Raw genomic sequence first — 20,898 nt, forward strand, 5'->3', positions numbered from 1 at the left:
ACTGAAAACATTTCTTATGTGACCGGAAACGGTCCAGTCTTGGCCTGTGCGCGCAGATAAAATATTTGTCCGATGATGGAAATTCAGGCCTGGAATGCACTTTTTTTCCCCCTTTCCCCTTTGTGCGTCTGATATTACTCTGACTTGCTGTGAGGTAAGGAAACAAGTCCTGCCCTCTTTTTATTTTGCAGACATCCCATTGGTCCAAACAGGAGCTCAGGAATGTCCTAAAGTGTTTAAATAGCACTAAAGAGAGGCGCTAAAGTCAGTTGAATTAGTGAAAGGGTTGCTAGAAAAGGGAAAATAAAGTAATTAGAAGTAGATAAATAAGTTTAACGGAGTGAACTTCTGGTGGATTTTTAAGGACCGTAAAAAAACAGAAAAAGGAGCCTTTTTATTTATTTTTGTATAATACATATTTTTTTATTAATCAGATTTCTTATAAAGGTTTGTGGGCTTTTTTATTGAATCATTAATGAACCGATTTGGACACGTGATCATGTTTTTATCTTTTGTTGCCACAGGAACTAACTTGATATTTGGAGATGATGCTGTGTGGCATCTTTCTGTTGTTCATGCTGTGGAGCAGTGATGGAGCGAGGCTGGCAGGTAAGGAAAAATGTGCTTTTATTTTGAAATGTTCGTGTTTCACACAAAAAACTGTAGTTTTATTCTTTGTTTTTAGTTTGTATTTAACTACTTCTCTTTTAAATTGTGTTTTTCTGTTTTGGTAAAAGTTGTATTTATTTATTTATGTTCTGATCACAGAAAGTCGGGATGATAACAGCGTCTATGACTTATTTGAGCTGGCTCGGATTAATAAAAGAAACCATGGAGTGAGTTTGGTCAAAGGAGCGGATCCTTACAGCCCCGCATACAAAATCCTGAACGCGGACCTGATCCCCCAAGTCCCCGATGGTTCCTTCAGGGACCTCCTCGACTCCATCCAGGCTGAGAGAGGCTTCCTCCTGCTGCTCAACCTGAAGCAGTACAAGCGATCCCGGGGCACGATGCTCAGCATCGAGAAGACCGACGGATCCGGACCCGTTTTCGAGATCATCTCCAACGGAAAGGCCAACACCCTGGATGTGGTGTACGCCACCGAGAACCAGCAACAGGTGGTGTCCATCGAGGACGCGGACCTGGCCACAGGGCATTGGAAGAACATCACGCTGTTCGTGCAGGAGGACAGGGCGCAGCTGTACGTGGGCTGTGAGGAGATCAACGTGTCGGAGATGGACGCGCCAATCCAGACGGTGCTGTCCCGGGAGGTGGCTGACATAGCTCGACTAAGGATCGGAAAGGGGTCAGCAAGAGATAAATTCATGGTGAGAAATTTGCATTCACCTAAAATAAAAATAAAATAAATATAAATACAAACCCAAGTTTATTTAACTTAATGATGTGTTTTAAAGGGAGTGCTCCAGAATGTGCACTTTGTCTTTGGTACCTCTCTGGATGCAATACTGAGAAATAAGGGCTGCCAAAGTGGGGGTAAGTCCTACAATACAGCTAAAATAAATAGTGCAAAAGATTCAGATCTGCTATTTGATTATGTCAGACTGATCAATGTTTCCTCCCAACCATGCAGCAACTTTAACCGATGTCATGAGACTGGACAACCCAGTCAATGGCTCTAGCCCTGCCATCAGGACCGACTACACAGGTCACAAATCCAAAGGTGAGAGCCCCTCAGTAATGATCAGGTCTTACTTTCATTAGGACTGGGCTAACTAGATGCTCTCTTCTGATCCAGACTTGCAGACTGTCTGCGGGTTTTCTTGTGAGGACATCACCAGCATGTTCAAGGAGCTCAGGGGACTCAATGTGATTGTCAAACAGCTGTCGAACGAGCTCGAAAAAGTGGTAAGCTCAAAAAGCTGTCGCGGTTAGCTATTTGTCATCATTCACGACCTCTTTTAGTCTCAGATCCAACTTTCCTTCTGCTTCTATTTAACACACTCTCAGTGCATAGCCACTTGTCCCTGTAATGGCTGTCCCCAGCCAAGTTCCTAATGAGACCCATGTGAATACAGAAATATGTCTGGCCACTGGTGCATTTTCACTGCTTCGCTAGATTCCAGCTATGTCTTAATCACGGGGATTCATTTGTATTGGAACTTTGGCAAAGAGGGCATTTTCCGTCCTTCGTCAGGATGTGAAGCCTTTTGACTTTCATGCTCTGTTTTCTCCAGTCCACAGAAAGCCAGCTCCTGAAAAATCAAATTAACATCCACAGAGGAGTCTGCCTCCATAATGGCATTGTACACAACGACAAAGATGAGTGGACAGTGGACGACTGCACAGAGTGTACCTGTCAGGTAAGTGTCAAGGCTCCAAGCCAGTGGCCCGTTTGTCTATCGCAATAAACAGATAATAGCCTTTACTTTTAAATAACTGCTGTTGAAAAGTATGAACAAAGAGGCTCATTTTTCTCAGAAAGTTTTGTAAGGTGTTAGTTGAGTATTAGTAAGGATTACTGTATTTTTCTGACATGTAATTACTTATAAGACTGTGTTTTTCATATAAGAATTTAAACAGCTAGAGAAAATGTTTGGCCTTTTTACTTATTGAAATTAGGCCTAGACAATAAACCGAAAATGTATAATTATCACAGTATCAGTCTGTGCCATACGTGTATCATAAAAGACGTTGTAAACTGTAATGAATGGCTAGCCTAAACTGTTATACACATGCCATAATAGCAGCTTTAAGTATTTAACAAATCAAATAGAAATCTTCAGACATTTGACCAATCAGATAGACAACTTCACATCCTTGACCAATCAGATGGAGCCCTTTTATGTTAGATGCCCGTCTCCTATGGAGACTAGGGTCATTTGGAGTGTAATTTATGTTGACTTTTATTTAAATCAAATGGTTAAAGTAAAATGGAAATGATGTGGTAGTTGTTTTGCTATATGTTAATTTATTGCAAGTATATATTGATCACTAATATCGCACATCGCAAGTTTCCAGTGTGGTGCAGCTCTAATTAAATGATCTTTTTTCACCCAGAACTCTGCTACTGTGTGCCGTAAAATCTCCTGCCCTCTGATCCCGTGTGCTAATGCCACCGTGCCTGATGGCGAATGTTGTCCTCGCTGTGGAACACGTATGTTTTCTTTTCATCCTTAAATTCAGTTTGTTTTATTTGATCTTTATATTTTAAGCTTAACATCATCTATGCCTCTTGCAGCGAGTGATTATGCAGAAGATGGCTGGTCCCCCTGGTCTGAATGGACCCATTGCTCCACCACCTGCGGGCGTGGCATCCAACAGCGCGGACGGTCATGTGACCGCATCAACAGCAAGTGTGAGGGTACCTCTGTCCAGACCCGGGACTGCTACCTGCAGGAATGTGACAAGCGCTGTAAGTTACAAAATACGCCCAACGTTGCTGCTTTGTCAGAGTCAGATTCCAGGGAAATCATTCTGTGCATATGTACTCAGTCAAACAGGATGGAGGATGGAGCCACTGGTCACCCTGGTCTTCATGCTCTGTGACCTGTGGCGAGGGAGTCATGACCCAAATCCGCCTCTGCAACTCCCCCACACCACAGATGGGAGGAACGGACTGCCAGGGAAAGGGACGTCAGACCAAAACTTGCAAGAAGTCCGCCTGTCCTAGTGAGTTCTACATCAAAGTTATTCAAACAGAGTGTATGTTTTGAATATGTTAATAAGATTATTTTTGCTTTGTATCAGTTAATGGAGGTTGGGGACCTTGGTCACCATGGGACACCTGCTCTGTCACCTGTGGAGGAGGAATCCAAACTCGAAAACGCCTCTGCAATGATCCTGTGCCCAAATATGGTGGAAAAGAATGCATTGGTGACGCTGCCATGCCTCAAATTTGCAACAAACAGGAATGCCCAATCGGTGCGTGTATTAGTGCGTGTATTTCACAAAGAAATCCAAGATCATCCTGCTTTTGAAATCACTTCGCTAAAAGTAATATTTCATCTGTTTGCAGATGGTTGTCTTTCCAGTCCGTGCTTTCCTGGAACAAAGTGTACCAGCTCTCCAGACGGCTCCTTCACATGTGGAAAATGTCCTCTGGGCTACGCTGGTGATGGGGTTATATGCAAAGACATTGATGAATGCAAAGAAGTTCCGGATGCTTGCCACACTCACAATGGAATTCATCGTTGTGAGAACACTGAGCCGGGATACAACTGTCATCCTTGCCCTGCGCGTTTCTCTGGTCCTCAGCCCTACGGAAGAGGAGTGGAGCAGGCAACAGCTAATAAACAGGTTTGGATTATTCATTATTTGAGGTTTTTTGTAATGTAAATTGGCAGTTTGTGAATGAATCTGTTTTTAAGAATTTGTTATCATCTTTAGGTTTGCACTCCTCGTAACCCTTGCAAAGATGGCAGCCATGACTGTCATAAAAATTCAGACTGCATCTACTTGGGCGTGTACTCCGAGTCCATGTTCCGCTGTGAGTGCAAGCCAGGATACGCTGGGAATGGCCGCATATGTGGAGAGGACAGTGACCTGGACGGATGGCCCAACACTGACCTACAGTGCGTGGCAAACGCCACGTATCATTGCAAAAAGGTAGCTGGACCCCACATGGACAGAAACTTTTATCACAATCATCTTCGCCATCTGGACCCTGTGTTTGGGATGATTTTCACTTAACACTTTCTTTTGCTTTCTTGTCAGGATAACTGCCCTAACCTTCCCAACTCTGGCCAGGAAGATCACGACAAAGATGGCCTGGGTGATGAATGTGACAACGATGATGACAATGATGGGATCCCCGATGTTAGAGTGAGTCTTCATGATGTTTTTTTTAGCATCTGCATAGCCCACACATAGTATTGAGCTTCTTTTGAGCAGCTGGAATGTGAAATACTAGAGTTTTATTATTTATTCATTGAGTCAAAATGGAACATTAGTAGTAAAAGAATAATGTAACATAATTTTCATACAAATAACACGGTCGTGGGCAAGATGGCCTGTTGCCTGAATTCTTAGTGTGGGGTTAGAAAGTTTAGAAAAATGATGTTGTGTATTGTTTTCAGACTAGAGCAAGAAAAAAACACATGGTGGAGAAAACACAATTTGTTGCTATAAATACAGTAGTTTTATAATTTTAAAAAATAAATGTGCCTTTCTTTGTAAAATTAGGACAACTGCCCTAAAGTTTACAACCCAGCCCAGTATGATGCAGACCGGGACGATGTTGGGGATCAGTGTGACAACTGTGTGTTTGAAGCCAACACAGACCAAACAGACACTGACAACAACGGAGAGGGCGATGCCTGTGCTATTGACATAGATGGTGATGGTAGGTGATTTTCAATTCAGATCAAGGTTGCTTTTGCTTAATCTTTAAACATTGAAAAATTTGGCAGAGGCTAAGAAAATCCTTTTTTCAGGGATTCTGAATGAGAATGACAACTGCCCGTATGTTTACAACGTGGACCAGAGAGACACTGACAGGGACGGGGTGGGAGATCACTGCGATAACTGCCCCCTGGAACACAATCCAGATCAGGTAATCCAATTTTTTCACTCATTTTTGCTATATAGCTATCATGATTGACAGGAATGGTCCTCTTTCACAAAATGCATCTTTTTTAATGAAAGATCGGAATGTGAAGAGGGAAGAGTATAATGCTTCTCTTCTCCTTCACCTCTAAAATAAGAGTTGAACTTGAGTAATGAGGTGAAAGGACACTGGACGTTTGACTGTAGGGCCATTGCTTGCATACCTGAAGACAAGGGCCTGCTTTTACCTGAAGCAGGTGGGGAGAGAAAAAAACAGCCTAATCCTAAAGGAACTCTGGGATTCCACAGGTTGATTCTGACTCAGATCGTGTGGGAGATAAGTGCGACAACAACCAGGACATTGACGAAGATGGTCACCAGAACAACATGGACAACTGCCCGTACATTGCTAATGCCAACCAGGCTGACCATGACAAGGATGGCAAAGGTGATGCCTGCGACCATGATGATGACAATGATGGCATCCCAGATGACAAGGATAACTGCAGGCTGGCCTTTAACCCCGATCAACTGGACTCAGATAGTGAGTGTTACCAGCGCCACCTCAATAGGTCATTTCTGCTCATTCTGGTTTTTGGTGTTCAGCTTTCTGATTGTATGTGTACATTTTTCTTATAGATGATGGGCGTGGTGATGTGTGCAAAGATGATTTTGACCAAGACAGTGTTCTGGACATCCACGATGTGTGCCCCGAGAACTTTGCAATCAGTGAAACTGACTTCCGCAGGTTCCAGATGGTTCCTCTCGATCCCAAAGGCACTTCTCAGATTGACCCTAACTGGGTGGTGAGGCACCAAGGCAAGGAGCTGGTACAGACTGTCAACTGTGACCCAGGCATCGCTGTTGGTATGTACGACCCAGAGGAAAGCTCTTTTTGCAAATCCATGTCAGCGTTGACTCTAATCTCACATTTTTTACCCAGGTTATGATGAGTTCAGCGCCGTGGATTTTGGCGGGACCTTCTTCGTGAATACAGACAGAGATGACGACTATGCAGGGTTCGTGTTTGGCTACCAGTCCAGTTCCCGCTTCTACACCGTGATGTGGAAACAAATCACACAAACGTACTGGTCCCACACTCCCACAAGAGCGCAGGGATACTCTGGCCTGTCAATCAAAGTAGTCAACTCCACCACAGGACCTGGTGAGCATCTGAGGAATGCACTGTGGCACACCGGAGACACCCCCGGACAGGTGAGCACAGATGTCCAACCCGCAGGGATTATTAAATGTTATGTTTTACGCATTATAGATGATACATTTGACTATTTAAACATTTTAGGTGCGCACTTTGTGGCATGACCCCAAGAACATTGGCTGGAAGGACTTTACTGCCTACAGATGGCATCTGACCCACAGACCTAAGACCGGGCTTATTAGGTGAGTCTGGCATTGATATAGAAGGAAATACACACAAGAAATTAAAAATAGACAACAAACTAAAATGTGTTTGCTTTTTAGAGTAACCATGTACGAGGGAAAAAGAATCATGGCTGATTCTGGAAACATCTACGACAAGACATATGCCGGCGGGCGGCTTGGCTTGTATGTCTTCTCTCAAGAAATGGTTTACTTCTCAGACCTCAAATATGAATGTAGAGGTAAGCAAAGGCTACCCAATTGCGCACTTCAAATGCGATTTGTCATCACACGAGCCTTCATTATTGATCATGTTTTTTCCGTGTTTACTTTCAGATACATAAGGCGTGAGGAAGAATATTCCAGTTCAAACGGGACATGAAACCTGGACTTATTTCAACCTTTTTCCTTTAAGAAAATGCACATTGGAGGTGTGTGGAGCATGTAAACTGGTCATGAGGTAAAGTGACTTCAGAAGTTAAAGTCAAATGAAAGTTTGTTGACTAAAATGTTGAGCACCGCTCAGAAGAAATGGATTTCCTCAGTCTCTGCGGAAGGAGGACTTCTTTTTATGCTTTGCACACCGGAACTGTTATTCCTCTATTGGTGAGGAAGAAAACGAAAGAGGTTTTTGTACTTTTATGCTTTATTTTTAGTATTACCATTCATCTGCTGTGGACTGATATACATATATGTATATATATATATATATATTTTTATGAAGAAATTGTGATTTTCCAGAGAAGGAAAACATGAGGATGTTGGAGCGTGTGGACTGTCCGTATCAAAGAAAGCGAGTGGCGTGTGTTTGTACAGGTGGGCCATCCAAGTTAAAGACAACCAAGTCAAAAAGCAATTTAAAAAAATTCTCTCTGATTAGTCATCAAAGACATGGTGTCTGAAGTAGAGATGTAGAGCTGGCCCAGAACATGAATCTTCTCAGGAAGGAGCTTTGGCAAAAAGGCGGGAAAACTTCAGAACAACACAGGGCCTCAAAGCAGACACAGATGCTGCTTTGGTCAGTTTCTGCAGATGTAGATGCATAAAAGTCTTTAACCTTTACTAAAAAGTTCAAGGGACATAAACACTGAGGGCCAGTCTGTTAAGATTTTTTTTTTTATCAAGTATGATTTTGTATATGTACTTGTTGCTACTTGCTTAACATCATCAGAAAGCTATTGAGGCTTGCTAAAAACATCATCTTTTAAATACACAGATCCCTTATACTCTGGATAATATCATGTCAATGTGTTTTGCATCTTCACAGTGTGTTTGACTGGTGTTTCTGTTCATCTCTGACAAAGGGGTGAAAAAAAAGTAAACACTTTTTGTACAAATATTACCTCATGAATTGTTTTTGTACTGAAACCAGCAGTGTACAAGAATGACTTGTCTTAGCAAACATGGTATAAATTGGTTGTCTTTTGCATTAATACAATTTTTATAATGTATATAAGATTTTTCGGTTATGAGAGAAACGTGAACAGAAAAGGATTAACAAAATAACGATGTTTTATGATGTGTATGTGCTGTGCAGTCTTGATAAATTATTTTTTTGTCTTTTGTTTAGATGTATTCTATTTAAATAATTTATATAGAAACGCAGCCTCTAATGGACACGTTTCTATCTGTATAAATATATTATTTTTACACACAGGAGGATGTCTTCGGTTTCTTTTTTTTGTAAGTGCCTCTTTTTTTAAATATTAGTGAAGCTTTTCTATAAACATTTGTAAAATAGTTTCTACCAAAAGTGCTATTTATACTCCTGCCTGTTGTTTTGTACATTCAAGAAAACAATAAACTCTTAAAAATATGGGGGGAAAAAGTAAACCTGCCTGTGTCATTTGGTGTAAATGTACAGCTAAATAGTTAAGTTTCATTAGTTTTTTCTTGTAATTGTAAAAGACAATTAACCCTTGTGCTATCCTAGGCACTTTAACATTGGGAGTTGGGTCATCTAGACCCACTAGACAGTGCACTGAACCTTTTTTCTTCAATGATTTATGAACCTCACTAGTGTCAATGGATTACATGAAATCTTTCCACCTTTATCCACCTTTTTCCTGATTGGAATAACACATCAAAGTAAGGGTGGGGTCATCTAAGATAGGACAAGGGTTACCACTCTAATAAAATGACTACAATCCTTTCATATGTTTTTACTTAACATAAAATAATGTATCTTTATCATCAGAGCAGTTTAACTGAGTAAAAACGGTGATTTTTACGGTGATTTTTACTCACTCACCCAAACAAATATTGCACACAGGCACATAGGGCCCCGGGATCTGGATGGGAGGGGTATGCTGGCGGGGCTCACTGGGGAGCACTCTGATTCATCTAGGGCCTTGTGGAGAGGGTCTGGTGGAGGGGGGCACGGTGAAACATCCGTGCTCACCTTTCGCTGGCCCCCCCACAATTTTAACTTCCTCTGTAGACACACACACTGCATGCTAGCAGCACACACACAGCAAATACACACCACTCACAGAGGGACTCCGGAGTGGGGGGCTTTGCGGCTTGGCAGCGGTGGAGCCCCCCACACTGGTGACCTCCTATTTTACCTGCAGCACACACACAGCACTCCCACACCTCCATACATGGGTGGGGTCGGGGGGGGGGGGGGGCGGCCGGTCTTCACCCGCCTGGTCCTCTCAGGGCGGCCGGGCTTATGGGTATCCTGTCGGCTGCGGGAAGGGTCGGGCATACGGCGCTGGGGGTCGGCCGGCTGGGGGGGGGGGGGGGGGGGGTTACTGCGTGGCGGCGGGGGTAGGGAGGGTAACCAGATGATTGTGAGTATGTGTGTGTGAGTGCATGGGTAGGACGGACCTGGGGGCTGGCTCGCTGGGACCCTCTGGGGCTTTCCCTCCCCATCACAGAGAGGGGAGGGCACTGAGAGGGTTGGGGAGGGGGGCTCAGATATTATGGCGGGGGGGGGGGGGGGGGGGTTGTAGTGCGTAGGGTTTTAGGGTTATGGGGGGTGGCTGTGGGTGCGTGGCGATCCCTGGGTTGCTAAGGTCGCGTGCCTGGGCTGGCTTGCGGAGACGGGGCGCCGGTCGGGTGGGGGCCGGCTCATGGGTTCCGGGGGCCCTGGCTTCGTCCCTGGCCTTTGTCTCGGTGTCCGGCGCCCGGTGGCCCCCATGGCTGCCGCCTGGTACGGCTAAGCGCTCCTGTCTTGTGGCCTGGGGGCCGGACACTGGGTTCGCTTGTGCATCTGGGCATTGGGGGGGCCCCTGTAGGGGGGCCCTCTCTGTGCCTGGCTGGTGGGGTGGGCGGTCCCCTCCTCCTCCCCTCCCGGGCTGCCTGGGTCCTGATGCTGGGGGGGCTTCTGGCCTGGGGGGCTCTCCTCCCCTCTCCTGGTCTGGCTGGTCTGGCTGGGTAGGATCTGGCTCCCTTTATGAACACACGGTTCACGTCGGCAGCATGCATGTGCACGTGCACACTGCCACACTGCTCCCTGTCTGCTTCATCCCTCCTCCTTACCTACAGTGTATTGATGGACAGATTTTTTTCGCTCATCTTAGTGTCAGATTTTCACCTTTTATGTAACATTTGTCTTTCCAGCAGATCTGGTATAATTGTTACAGCTTAAAATAATAACTTATACAAATCAGTGCTTGTATCCCCCACCTTTTCACCTTTCTTCCTTTTACTCTCTTCCACCCTCCCCTCACATTCTTCCCCTCTCCCTCCCCACACACAATAAATGTAACAAACAAATAAACAAACAAAAAGGGGTTTATACAAATCTACACTCTAGTTTCTTGAAGCTATATAACCTCTTTTTGTGATAGTAAAACCTGTCCAACACAAAAATCCTTCAGCTCTAATCTGTTTGCTCAGCTGTTGGACAGAACAAGTTAAAAAAGAAAAAAAAAAAAAAAACGGTGATTTTTAGTGATACTTGTTCAACCTTCATGAATGTGAACCCAGGTAAATCTCTCTCAAGTTGTAAAACCTTGTGGCTGTGAAACACATGGATGTTTCCAACAGCTTTTTCGCCCTCTCTGACCCTTTTATAGGGTCACAGAGCTGTTATCTAAAGCCCAGACAGTCTTAGTGTGCTGCAGGTGTCTTTACATTAGGAGTGACCCCATTCTTACCAGGATGAGCTTACAGGGTTTCCATTACCATACATGAGCAGATCACTGCATCTTCCATTCTCGGGATGCATCATGCTAATTGCACACCTTTTATTTGTGAACCAGACAAATAATAAAACACGTGCAACCAAATCGTTACGAATCCTTTCCTTTCCAGTCAGTGTAAAAATGATTGAGTTTGTTCTTTTAGATCATTCCAGCGTCTATGTTTAGATTTCTGTGCAGATAGTGCGGCTCTGGTAGCAGGGCTAATGGTAGGACTTGTTTATCTGGGCGTTCTCAGTTTTTGAGGAATGTGAGGTAATTCCTGTAATTTAGCTCGGGTCACGGTGTGTGGTGGAGGTGGGGAGCAAGGCCAGCACAGCCGTCCAGGTCTGGTGCCAGGATAGCCGAAAGGAAAAGCCCTCGGGCAAGAGTCGTCCAGGTGCTGGATATACAGCCAGGAGCCTCTTGGAATGGTGCCAACAACTTATACCAAATAAAAAAAATTCCTCAAACAAGAACATCTGAAGATTGTTGTCTTTTATTAAAGTAAACCACTCGGTTATATGAAAACAGATTACATCGGCCAGATTTCACAAAGTCTGATCAATCTCTGCCCTTTGAGTAGATCACCTATGAAGGCAAGAATGACTTGAATTCTTGGAGATGAACTGAAGGAACAAACATCTTTATGTAACATGGGATCTCTGACCACACAGCATAGAAGAAAACCAACATGTAAAGCAGAGGCTGGCATTGAGAAATTCACCATTCTCCTACTCAATGACACAAACTGTATGTACTTTAAAAAATATTTAGCTTGTGCCACAGATTACATCAAGCTATGGTTTGGAATTTGGTTGCAAACAAAAAGCGTAGAAAAGGGCATTTTTTGGAAAGGTACATTACATATATTATTCAATTTTAGGTTAATCTTCTTCTTTCTCTTTTGGCTTTTCCCATCAGGGATCGCCACATCGAAACAACTCCTCCTTCGAGGATGAGTCGCATGGTTAACTTAGTAATGTTTTACGCCGGATGACCTTCCTGATGCAACCCTCTCAATGTTGCTGGGCTTGGGACTGGCACAGAAGCAGAGAAGGGAATAGGGAGCAGCCCGGAACTGAACCCTAGTTTCACAAACGGGAGACGCCGCAAACCAGCACAAGCTAAACCGGCTCCCAATTTTAGGTTAATCTATTAAATGAAAAAGGTTTTAATCAAAGTCAAATCACAGAAATGAAACATTTAGAAAAACAGGATATAAAATCTTCTTTGTCAGGGCCTACTGACTAATTTCGTGGCACTTCATCCAATTTTCCGTCAGCTCACATTCGTTCAGCAGCATGAGGAGCTGCTCCTCAGTAAGGCTGGGGGACTCATTCTGCAGGAAAACACAAACACATGTTTTAGTTTGTGTCATTTGTAGACACACAATCACTATAATTATGTTTAATGTCAAACACAGTGTGCTTTTTCATTCAATAAAGTAAGCATCAGTTGAATTCAAACACAACTGCATCAATTCCGACCACTGTAGTATCTTTACAAACCATCCATTTACAAAGTAAAGACATTGTGGCAATTAAAAAATATGAATAATTTAATAAAAGATCAAGCTTTTATGAGTATTCCATTTGTATACTTTAGTTGGAATTAAATAAACATTGAACCACATCTTCCGCTGAGGGGGGTGACAAGAATGAGGGAGCATAACCCCAAGGCAAACCCATAACCTATCAAAGAGATATGCTAGTTTTTTGACTGCTGACCCTGTCCAAATAGATACATCGAATCAAATTCATGAAAGTAAATGGTAAATGGTAAATGGCGTAAACTTGTATAGCGCCTTTCTTCCTACAAGGACAAAGCGCTTTACAGTCACAGACCCATTCACCCAGTCACTCACACATTCACACACTGGTGAAAGTTGTAGTTACACAAAGTTATTTACATTGAAAGAACTTGTGAATCTTCCAGAAAACAAAAATCATAATGGAGGGAATTAAAGAGAGCCTTGCAGAATGCCATTTGTAATTTTGTTAGGATTATGGACCTTATGTTAGCTGTGCAAACACCCCTGAGATATTCCAGCAGAGGTGTAAGAAGCTATGCATACATGGAGCGCCATAACCAAGTGGCTGATATGTGTAGAAGAAGCATCTGTGATGAGTAAGGGCTGGAACTGGAAATCCCAAGATCAAGATGGAAAAGGTAGATGATGATGATGATCAAGCTAAGATCCTGTGGGACCTCAAGAAACAGACAGACAAATTGGTGATGGATAACAGAACAGATATAATAGTGCTGGACAAAAAGAAAAAAAGGAAGGAAGGCCACAGTGATGGATGCAGTGATGGATGCAGGAACATCAACACCAGGATAGGCAAAGCGGCATGGAACATGCAAAGCTGAAGAAATATCAAACTCTGAGAGAAGAGTGGGAAAAAATGTAAAGGGTGAAGGTAACAACAGTCCCTGTGTTAAATGGAATAGTTGGGGCTGCAACCCAGGAACAACATCTCCATCAAGAAGACTGTCCTAGGAACAGTTAAGACTCCCTTCAAGTGGTCTCTTAATTATGGTTATTACATTTTTAGCCAAAACAAAAAAAAACGTGTTTTTTGCTATAAGTGAACCAAAACGTTTTCTGCAGAGGGGCAGGAGTTCATCAAAAACTCGCCTCTGAATTATGGGAGGGACTGTTGGTGTGGAGCAAACCGCCCCCACTTCCCTTCCCCATAGTCCTCTGTTTACACGCTCTTCCACTAGCTTACATCCCCTCACACCCCCAACCTGACATCACCGGTACAACAAAAATGGTGAGCAATGCTGGAGCTGTCCAGTTTTGAGCCAGCTCAGAAAAGGAAAACACATGCCTACGTGGATCTAGTTGGCAACAAGTGCATGCTAGTCCATGATCATACACAAAAACTGTGCATGATCCTGAAGCTCCTAGGCCTTTCAGAGGGTAAATGTTTTTTTTAAATGAAAGTATAAAAAATTACCACTTACCATCGACATTTTCTGAGAGGTAAGACCTGCAAGTAAAGCGCTGGCTCCTTTAACCCTTGTGCTGTCCTAGACACTTTAACATTGGGAGTTGGGTCATACAGACCCACTAGACAGTGCGCTGAACCTTTTTTCTTCAATGATTTGTGAACTTCACTGGTGTCCATGGATTACATGAAATCTTTCCACCTTTATCCACCTTTGTCATGGTAGGAAGAACACGTCAAAGTATGGGTGGGGTCATCTAAGATAGCACAAGGGTTAAAGCTGAAATACAATCAGTTGAGATAGGAAACTCCATAGAGAAATTCTCAAAGTTCAAACTTGTACTGTCTGCCGCATCTTAGATAGTAACAACAAAAAGTTACTTTATATAAATCCCAACATCCTGCCAACTTCCCAGCATCCTATGTAAATATTTTTACAAAATATTTACCGATCTCCAAACTCAGTTTTTGAAAGATCCAAAAAAATGTGCTTCATTAATACATGAGCTGACACAAGATTGGCACTTCATCATAATAAACCACACTGTTGATGTTGCCTCAGAGCTTCTAGTTGGAAGCTGTCTGGGGAAAAAAGTACTTCCAGTTGGATGTTGGAATTGTTTTTCTACAGATCAGCCAGACTCCTCACATGCAATACGCCTGGGACTGCATGTGAGCTCAAGGATGAAAGCCAGCCTTTTTAAACTATGTAGGTCACAAGTAAAATGTTGGTCAAGGCCCTAAAAAAGCTCTTGAATTCTGTCTTGGGGACGATGCACCCTTTTGTTTCTCCTAACTTGGCTGTACAAACCTTCAGTTTTGAACCTTTGCCGCCTGATGTTCTAGGGAGTGAGATGGACAGCTGTGAATGCAGCAATCAATTTGAACCAATAACAGCAACCTTCAGTCACCTTCAGTGACATGAAAATGATGCCAAAAATGTGTTCAGAGGAGCGAAATGTTGAGTCGCTGAGTTTAGTCATCATTGAAATCATCCTGTCAGCACATGTGCTCTTGTTCTGCAGCTGTCATAACAGGCTCACACTATGTCCCTGGCCTCGGAATAAGGATGTTCTGACCTAGTTAATCTATGTGATATCAATCCAAGCATTAAGGGAGTAATAAGGGGTGTGATTTCAATATTATTTGTGGTCAATGGAATTTGTAAATACTTAAGTTGAGTTTCCCATCAGGTAACGTGGAGTTGATAGCGGCCATCCCAACACGGAAAAAAAATCTGCAGCAGAATTAGGTCCTATAGGAAAACCCATTTTTCACCACGGAGAGACTCTTTGCTGAGTAAATATCACACTCATTTGGTTGTTTTCCCCTTGTCCTCACACCCTACTGAGTAACTCCAGGCAAAAAAAAATCACATTCCTATGTCTTCTATGTGAAGCTCTTACATCGATCACCTGTCAAAGACCACCCTCTGAAAAACTCCTGCGGCTCTTCATCAGAAACCAGGCACAGAAAGACATTTGCAGTAAATATGTGGCGGTGCTACTCACAGACATTGTAATCAACCGCCCAGTATTCCAAACATCAGTGTTTTTAGGTGAGTGTGGCAGAGAATTTGGCCTTTTCTGAGGCATCTTATACCTTCTATAAATAAAATTAGTTATTTGAAATTCAATGAAAAACTAATTTATTTCAAAGATCAGTTCAGTGTTGTGTCTGCTGATAAAGTGAATGAGTCAACAGCTGTGTAACACATTTATATAATGAGAATAAATGTAAGATGAACACTTCTTTACAATGAATATTTTAAAAATATTGACATTACCAAAAAAATCGAGTACTTCATCAAAGTAGCTGGGACACTTGAAGTGTTTTTAAGTCTCAAATGTGCAGTCAGGACTGTCCTCTTTTATTTGTTTAGTGGCCTGATTCAGTTGAACAGAAGTGTTTCACAGATGTCTGCAGAAAAAAACCCTGCAGCTTTGCTGGGATACATTTTCCCTTTGTTTGACTCTCTTTTATCATAGAATTAGAGACTGTAAAATGTCAGATCGGCGTTTGCCAACATGAGAAATTCATTAGAGCACATGAACTGCGAAACAAAACTTATGTGCTGGATGGAGACTTAATTTCATTAAAACATGTCACAAAAGCCAAACATACTGGGGATGAGAAACAGTTGTTGTTTTCTTTGGGGGTTTTTCTTCCCTTTTAAAAAAAAAAATAACAGGATTAAAAATTGTATACAGTGTCGAAAGTTTTGTAAATTTTTTGTTGGGTACACTTAATTAAAACAGGATGACAAAAGAAAAATTGTAAATTATTCAAAATTTTTGAAACCCTGATATTAAAATCTGAAATGTTATGTTAATTGAGCCAATAAAACCAACTTCAGACAGTTTTTTTTAGATTTTTAACATTTAAAAATCTATTCATTGGAGTATTAATAGTCAAATTACTATACATATTGAATTAAGAGTGATGTAGCGGGAAAACTCTGTGGACCCACATATTTTTTACAGTAGCCAAAACTGATGCTTATTATGGGAAAGCTGTCAAAACTTCAGACAAAGAGAACTCCAGGGTATTTTTGTTCCAATAACTTCTCAGTAAATGGCTGAAGAAGCATACCTGCGTTAAAGTTTATATACAAAGCAACACCACAAGGAAGTAAATTAAAGAAAGAGAAGATTAAGTTTCGTTTTAGTTGACCTTTGTTAAAACTATCTTGCAGAAAAGTACTACTCCTTGCAGCTTGTGTCTCATGTTAATATAGATTAAAAAAAGAGGAGTCTTGATGTGAATATATTGGCAAAGAAAAAAGGGGATGTTTTGCATTCTCAGTCATCAAGGTTGTTGTGGTCCAAAAAGCCTAGGTTTAATGGTTTAAAGATGTCTATTTTTGGCTCTTAAAGACTCATTCGAAGCGTCTGCTGCTCTGAATGATGGGCTGTTTCAGGCCTACAAACTGTCTGGTCACTCACACTTATGAGTAGTTAAAAGTCACATGTGTCCTCAACTCCTGCAACCACCCTGCGGGTGATTTAAGGTTATTGTCTGCTGTGGTCAAAATCCAAGTCGGTTTGATTACTGAATTCTTCCAAGTGAACGCAGTTGTGAAACTGCTGAGGGAGAGGAGTTGAAGCTGCACTGTGAACGACTAATACCTCAAGGAATCGTCCTTTCTTTGCTTTTTTGTCCTGTCTTTTAAACTTTTTGCGTTAACAGCAGAGTGGATAAAATCCAAAAATCAAGAAACTAGTGCAGTTACCTTGTGTTTATATGTTCTGGATTTTTTTAAATGAAATTAAAGGTAAATGGTGTATACTTATATAGCGCTTTTCTTAAAGGTCCAAAGCACTTTAGGCTTAAGGGGCGATAGTTTAATAATAATAATGGATTGGATTTATCTGCGCTTTTCAAGACACCCAAAGCGCTTACATTATGTCCATTATTCATTCACTCCTCATTCATACTTGGTGATGGTAAGCTACGGTTGTAGCCACAGCTGCCCTGGGGCAGACTGACAGAGGTGTGGCTGCCAGTTCGCGCCTACGGCCCCTCTGACCATCACCGGGATCATTCATACACATTCACACACCAGTGGAGCCACACTGGAGGCAAGGAGGGTGAAGTGTCTTGCCCAAGGACACAATGACATTTTGGCTGGTGGGAGTGGGGATCGAACCGCCAACCCTTCGATCATTGGACGACCCGCTCAACCACCTGAGCCACTGTCGCCCCTTTCAATGTTAAGTCAATGTACATACATGATCAGAGGTTCTGTAACATGTTTTGGACGCAATTTATTTATTTTATTTATTTATTTAACCTTTATTTAACCAGGAAAGTCCCATTGAGATTAAAAACCTCTTTTACAAGGGAGTCCTGGCCAAGAGGCAGCAAAAAGTTACAAACACAGACAACAAATACAATTACAATTTCAATTATAAAAACAGTTACATTCAAAGGAGTTGACCTCAAGTGCTCTCAGTCTGGCTTTAAAATCATTTAAAAAGATAAGTTCAGGGAGCTTCCAGGTTTTTTGCAGTGTGTTCCATGAAGTGGGAGCAGCGTGAGAAAAAGATCTTTTTCCCAGTTTTGTGCGGACAAATGGAACACTGAGCAACAGTTGATCATTTGAACGCAATGAATATGAATCAACATTTCTCCTCGTTAGTAAATCTCCAATGTAGGAGGGAAGCAGTCCAAGCATGGCCTTGCAATGTTTTTAGAGTTCAAATATCTGAACTTTGGCAAAGAAGACGTGTGGCATCAACCAATCAGAAACGGTGTGTCATAGCTACAGAACAATATAGACCCAGATGCTGCAACCCGGAAGAAGACACAGGAGAGAACGGGCGTGAGTAGCGGATGGATTTAATAATCAGGTAAGTATGAATGGCAGCAGACTCAGAGGTGTCCACGACGAGGGAGACGGTTCCTGTAGGCTCGTGGCGTCACTGGTGGATTCGTCTGCAGGATCTGACGAACGGCAGAATCGGTGGAGGCTCGTGAGGAGAATCGGCAGAGGCTTGTGGTGTGACCGGGTGAAGTAGACTAGCTGAGGTTCCAGACCGATGCAGGCTCAGGCGACCACTCGTGGCTATGGATTCCATCAGGGGCAACGAACTGGCGAAGAATACTGGTCCTGGAGCTTCTTATGAAGGCAGGCGGTGAGATGAGGTAAGTGGTCTCAGCTGTGTCACATCAGGAGCCAAGCAGAGAGGGGAGGGAGAGGAGACTGACAGAGGCACCATGACACAGTGATGTGTTGATGATGTGATCGACGGGGGTTCTCCAAAATGAAGGAGAATGATAATTCTGCTCATCAACTTTATAAAAATGTTTCTATTTGCAACAAGACAATAAATAAAAAGGTCATCTAATTCATTCTTGTTTTTAATTTTTTTCCTCCTCAGACTGCTGCGGGATACAAGACGTCAAACTGGGTCACAGAGACAGAAACTTAAGACGCAGCTCCTGCAGTGGATGGTGAACCTCACAGTATTGGGAGACACTGAATGATCTCATGAACCCAGACACGGAGACATGATTACAAATTCCTTTTTAGAGCTTATCAAAAGAAATAACCGCTTTCCGTGTCTTCCGTTCATTGACCATATGTGAGATATACAGATATTCATTCAATGCTGCCATATAGTGATGACACACGTCAAAAGAGAGGCGGCGGACCTAAATTTGTAAATTGTATTCATTGTGAACGCAGTATTATAGTTACAGCCATATTTATGTGTGCACATTCACACATTCACACAATGATGAGTAACTACCACTGAGGTGCGGTGAGGTTGATGGCTGGGGAGACACTGCCTCCGGAGCCTAACCCAGAGTTTCTGCGATCTGTGATCGTGCAACACTCAAATTCAGGGATTTTAACCTCAGAAACTGTGGAAAATGTGTCGAGTAAACTGAAAATGCATCTTTTACATGGATCAGTGGAAAATAATATTTACTTAATGTACTTTTTTCTATTTTATCACGATGACAGGTGAGGCCGAGCCTCACTTGCCTCACCTGACCGCACATCACTGGTAACCACCAGGAGCTAGCTGGGATAAGGTGTCTTGCCCTACGACACTTCAACACAAATGGGATCTTCCGACCGCTCTACAGATTAAAGTTCTTAGTCATTCTTCCGTATCAGTGTCCCCCCAGATGAGGAATCTGATAGAAGCAAACTTTGCAACTGAGCACCACCTGTGCATAGTTCATTGTGTGCTCCTGTCCACTCACATTAATGTTGTTGGACCAGGTCAGTTCTGGATTTTAAAGATCTGACTTAAGACACAACCCTCAGTATCACAGACAAAGAAGCCTAATCTGCTCTGAATAAAGAGGAGCTGCTTTTGTGAATCATCGCAACAAAACTTCATTTGACAGCACAGGAAAGGGCATAAATGACTTCAGCCGTCCTCATGTTTCTGCATGATTTCATAAATTATTGAGTGATGTATCACGTTTTGGAGTAAGGCGTTATGAGGTCACCCACTGATTTGCTGCTGAGAGTTTTGATGCCTTCATCAGGCGAACAGAAAAGGGTGCGTGACTGCATGTGGGATGTAGAAGCCATTCCATGCCCTTAAGGCCTCATTGATTTCACAATATCAGTTTAGAGCCACACGTGAGGCTACACAAAAAAAGATTTGCAGCTGCCGGTTCACTTATACAAAATATAATATCAATAACAGCAGGTACAATTAGTGTAAGCTCCCCTTTGTTCTAGATGGCAATCGCTGTATGAAATGTCAGGGAAGAACCAGAGGGGGTTTCTGAGGAACCTCTCTTTGAACCATCCCTGCCAAGAGATCAAATGCAGGTGAAGTAAAGATGACAAGCTTTGGCAAAAAGCCAGTCAAATGTAAAGAACAAAATACAAAAGGTTATGAAAACAGCAGGGAAAAAGTTTTTCTATGAAACAATTAAACTACTGTAAACTATAAACTACCAGTATGACAGAAGGCTCTTGTGTGCCGTTACAAATAAATCATGATGCTTTTCTATCGATTTTTGTGAAGCTTTCATTTAATCCTAATAATTCCATGTCATCTTTGCGCACGGCAGTTAGAAATGCTAACGCAAAAAGAAGTTTGACTGATGGAGCTGGGGTAATAAGAACAAGACAGCCCTGCAGGAATAGCTTCATCTAAAGTAAAAGTAGGGATTGCCCTTCCCATGAAAAATCCCAAGAGAGAAATGAGGCTGCAGGAAAATCAGCATCAGAGTTTTAGTCAGCAATTATATTCTTTTAAGTTCTCCCTAAATTTTCTCTGCAATTCATCATTGTTGAGGCAGGGACACTGCAATCATTTTGGGGCATTTGTTATTAGATGTCTGTAACATTGACACAAGTGGAGCATGAAGTTCTGCTCTGCCCTCCATCTGCAGCTGGGAGCATGAACGCAGTGTTTCATGTGTGGGCTAACCTGCTACTCTCTGCGGTG

The 20,898-nt window shown here is 42.5% G+C and overlaps 2 protein-coding genes across 4 annotated transcripts in view; one reads left to right on the forward strand and one right to left on the reverse strand.

Moving 5' to 3' along the window:
• The first annotated feature begins 262 nt into the window (after positions 1–262).
• On the forward strand, positions 263–8,718 carry thbs1 (thrombospondin 1). Of its 3 annotated transcripts, XM_011490117.2 has the most exons (22): positions 263–447; positions 525–609; positions 769–1,328; positions 1,416–1,494; positions 1,592–1,681; positions 1,757–1,866; positions 2,196–2,321; positions 3,019–3,115; positions 3,200–3,373; positions 3,454–3,630; positions 3,709–3,882; positions 3,977–4,257; positions 4,348–4,566; positions 4,675–4,782; positions 5,143–5,302; positions 5,394–5,512; positions 5,815–6,049; positions 6,145–6,372; positions 6,449–6,720; positions 6,809–6,906; positions 6,988–7,127; positions 7,222–8,718. In XM_011490117.2, the coding sequence occupies exons 2-22, from the start codon at positions 546–548 to the stop codon at positions 7,227–7,229; spliced, it is 3,519 nt and encodes a 1,172-aa protein (XP_011488419.1). In that variant the 5' UTR covers positions 263–447; positions 525–545; the 3' UTR covers positions 7,230–8,718. The 3 variants fall into 3 exon arrangements, with proteins under 3 accessions (XP_011488419.1, XP_011488418.1, NP_001156600.1); XM_011490116.2 differs by having other exon boundaries at positions 264–447; positions 6,988–7,592; NM_001163128.1 differs by lacking the exon at positions 263–447 and having other exon boundaries at positions 546–609; positions 6,988–7,267.
• Positions 8,719–11,496: 2,778 nt separating this feature from the next.
• Positions 11,497–20,898, reverse strand: part of fsip1 (fibrous sheath interacting protein 1) — a 30,996-nt gene continuing 21,594 nt past the window's right edge. Inside the window, exon 10 of the mRNA XM_004082597.4 lies at positions 11,497–12,357. Coding sequence (XP_004082645.1) covers positions 12,259–12,357 — 99 coding nt within the window. The 3' untranslated portion in view covers positions 11,497–12,258. The remainder of the gene's footprint in view (positions 12,358–20,898) is intronic.

The sequence above is a fragment of the Oryzias latipes genome, chromosome 22, assembly GCF_053564925.1.
Source record: "Oryzias latipes strain Hd-rR chromosome 22, Olatipes_Hd-rR_3.1".
In the NCBI taxonomy this organism is placed as follows: domain Eukaryota; kingdom Metazoa; phylum Chordata; class Actinopteri; order Beloniformes; family Adrianichthyidae; genus Oryzias; species Oryzias latipes.

Bases quoted from the DNA above. Each gene is read 5' to 3' on its own strand.
- thbs1 (XM_011490116.2), top strand. From the start codon at position 546: ATGATGCTGTGTGGCATCTTTCTGTTGTTCATGCTGTGGAGCAGTGAT. The intron at 610-768 runs GTAAGGAAAAAT...TTCTGATCACAG, and splicing joins TGATGGAGCGAGGCTGGCAG to AAAGTCGGGATGATAACAGC. The intron at 6,050-6,144 runs GTGAGTGTTACC...TTTTTCTTATAG, and splicing joins CGATCAACTGGACTCAGATA to ATGATGGGCGTGGTGATGTG.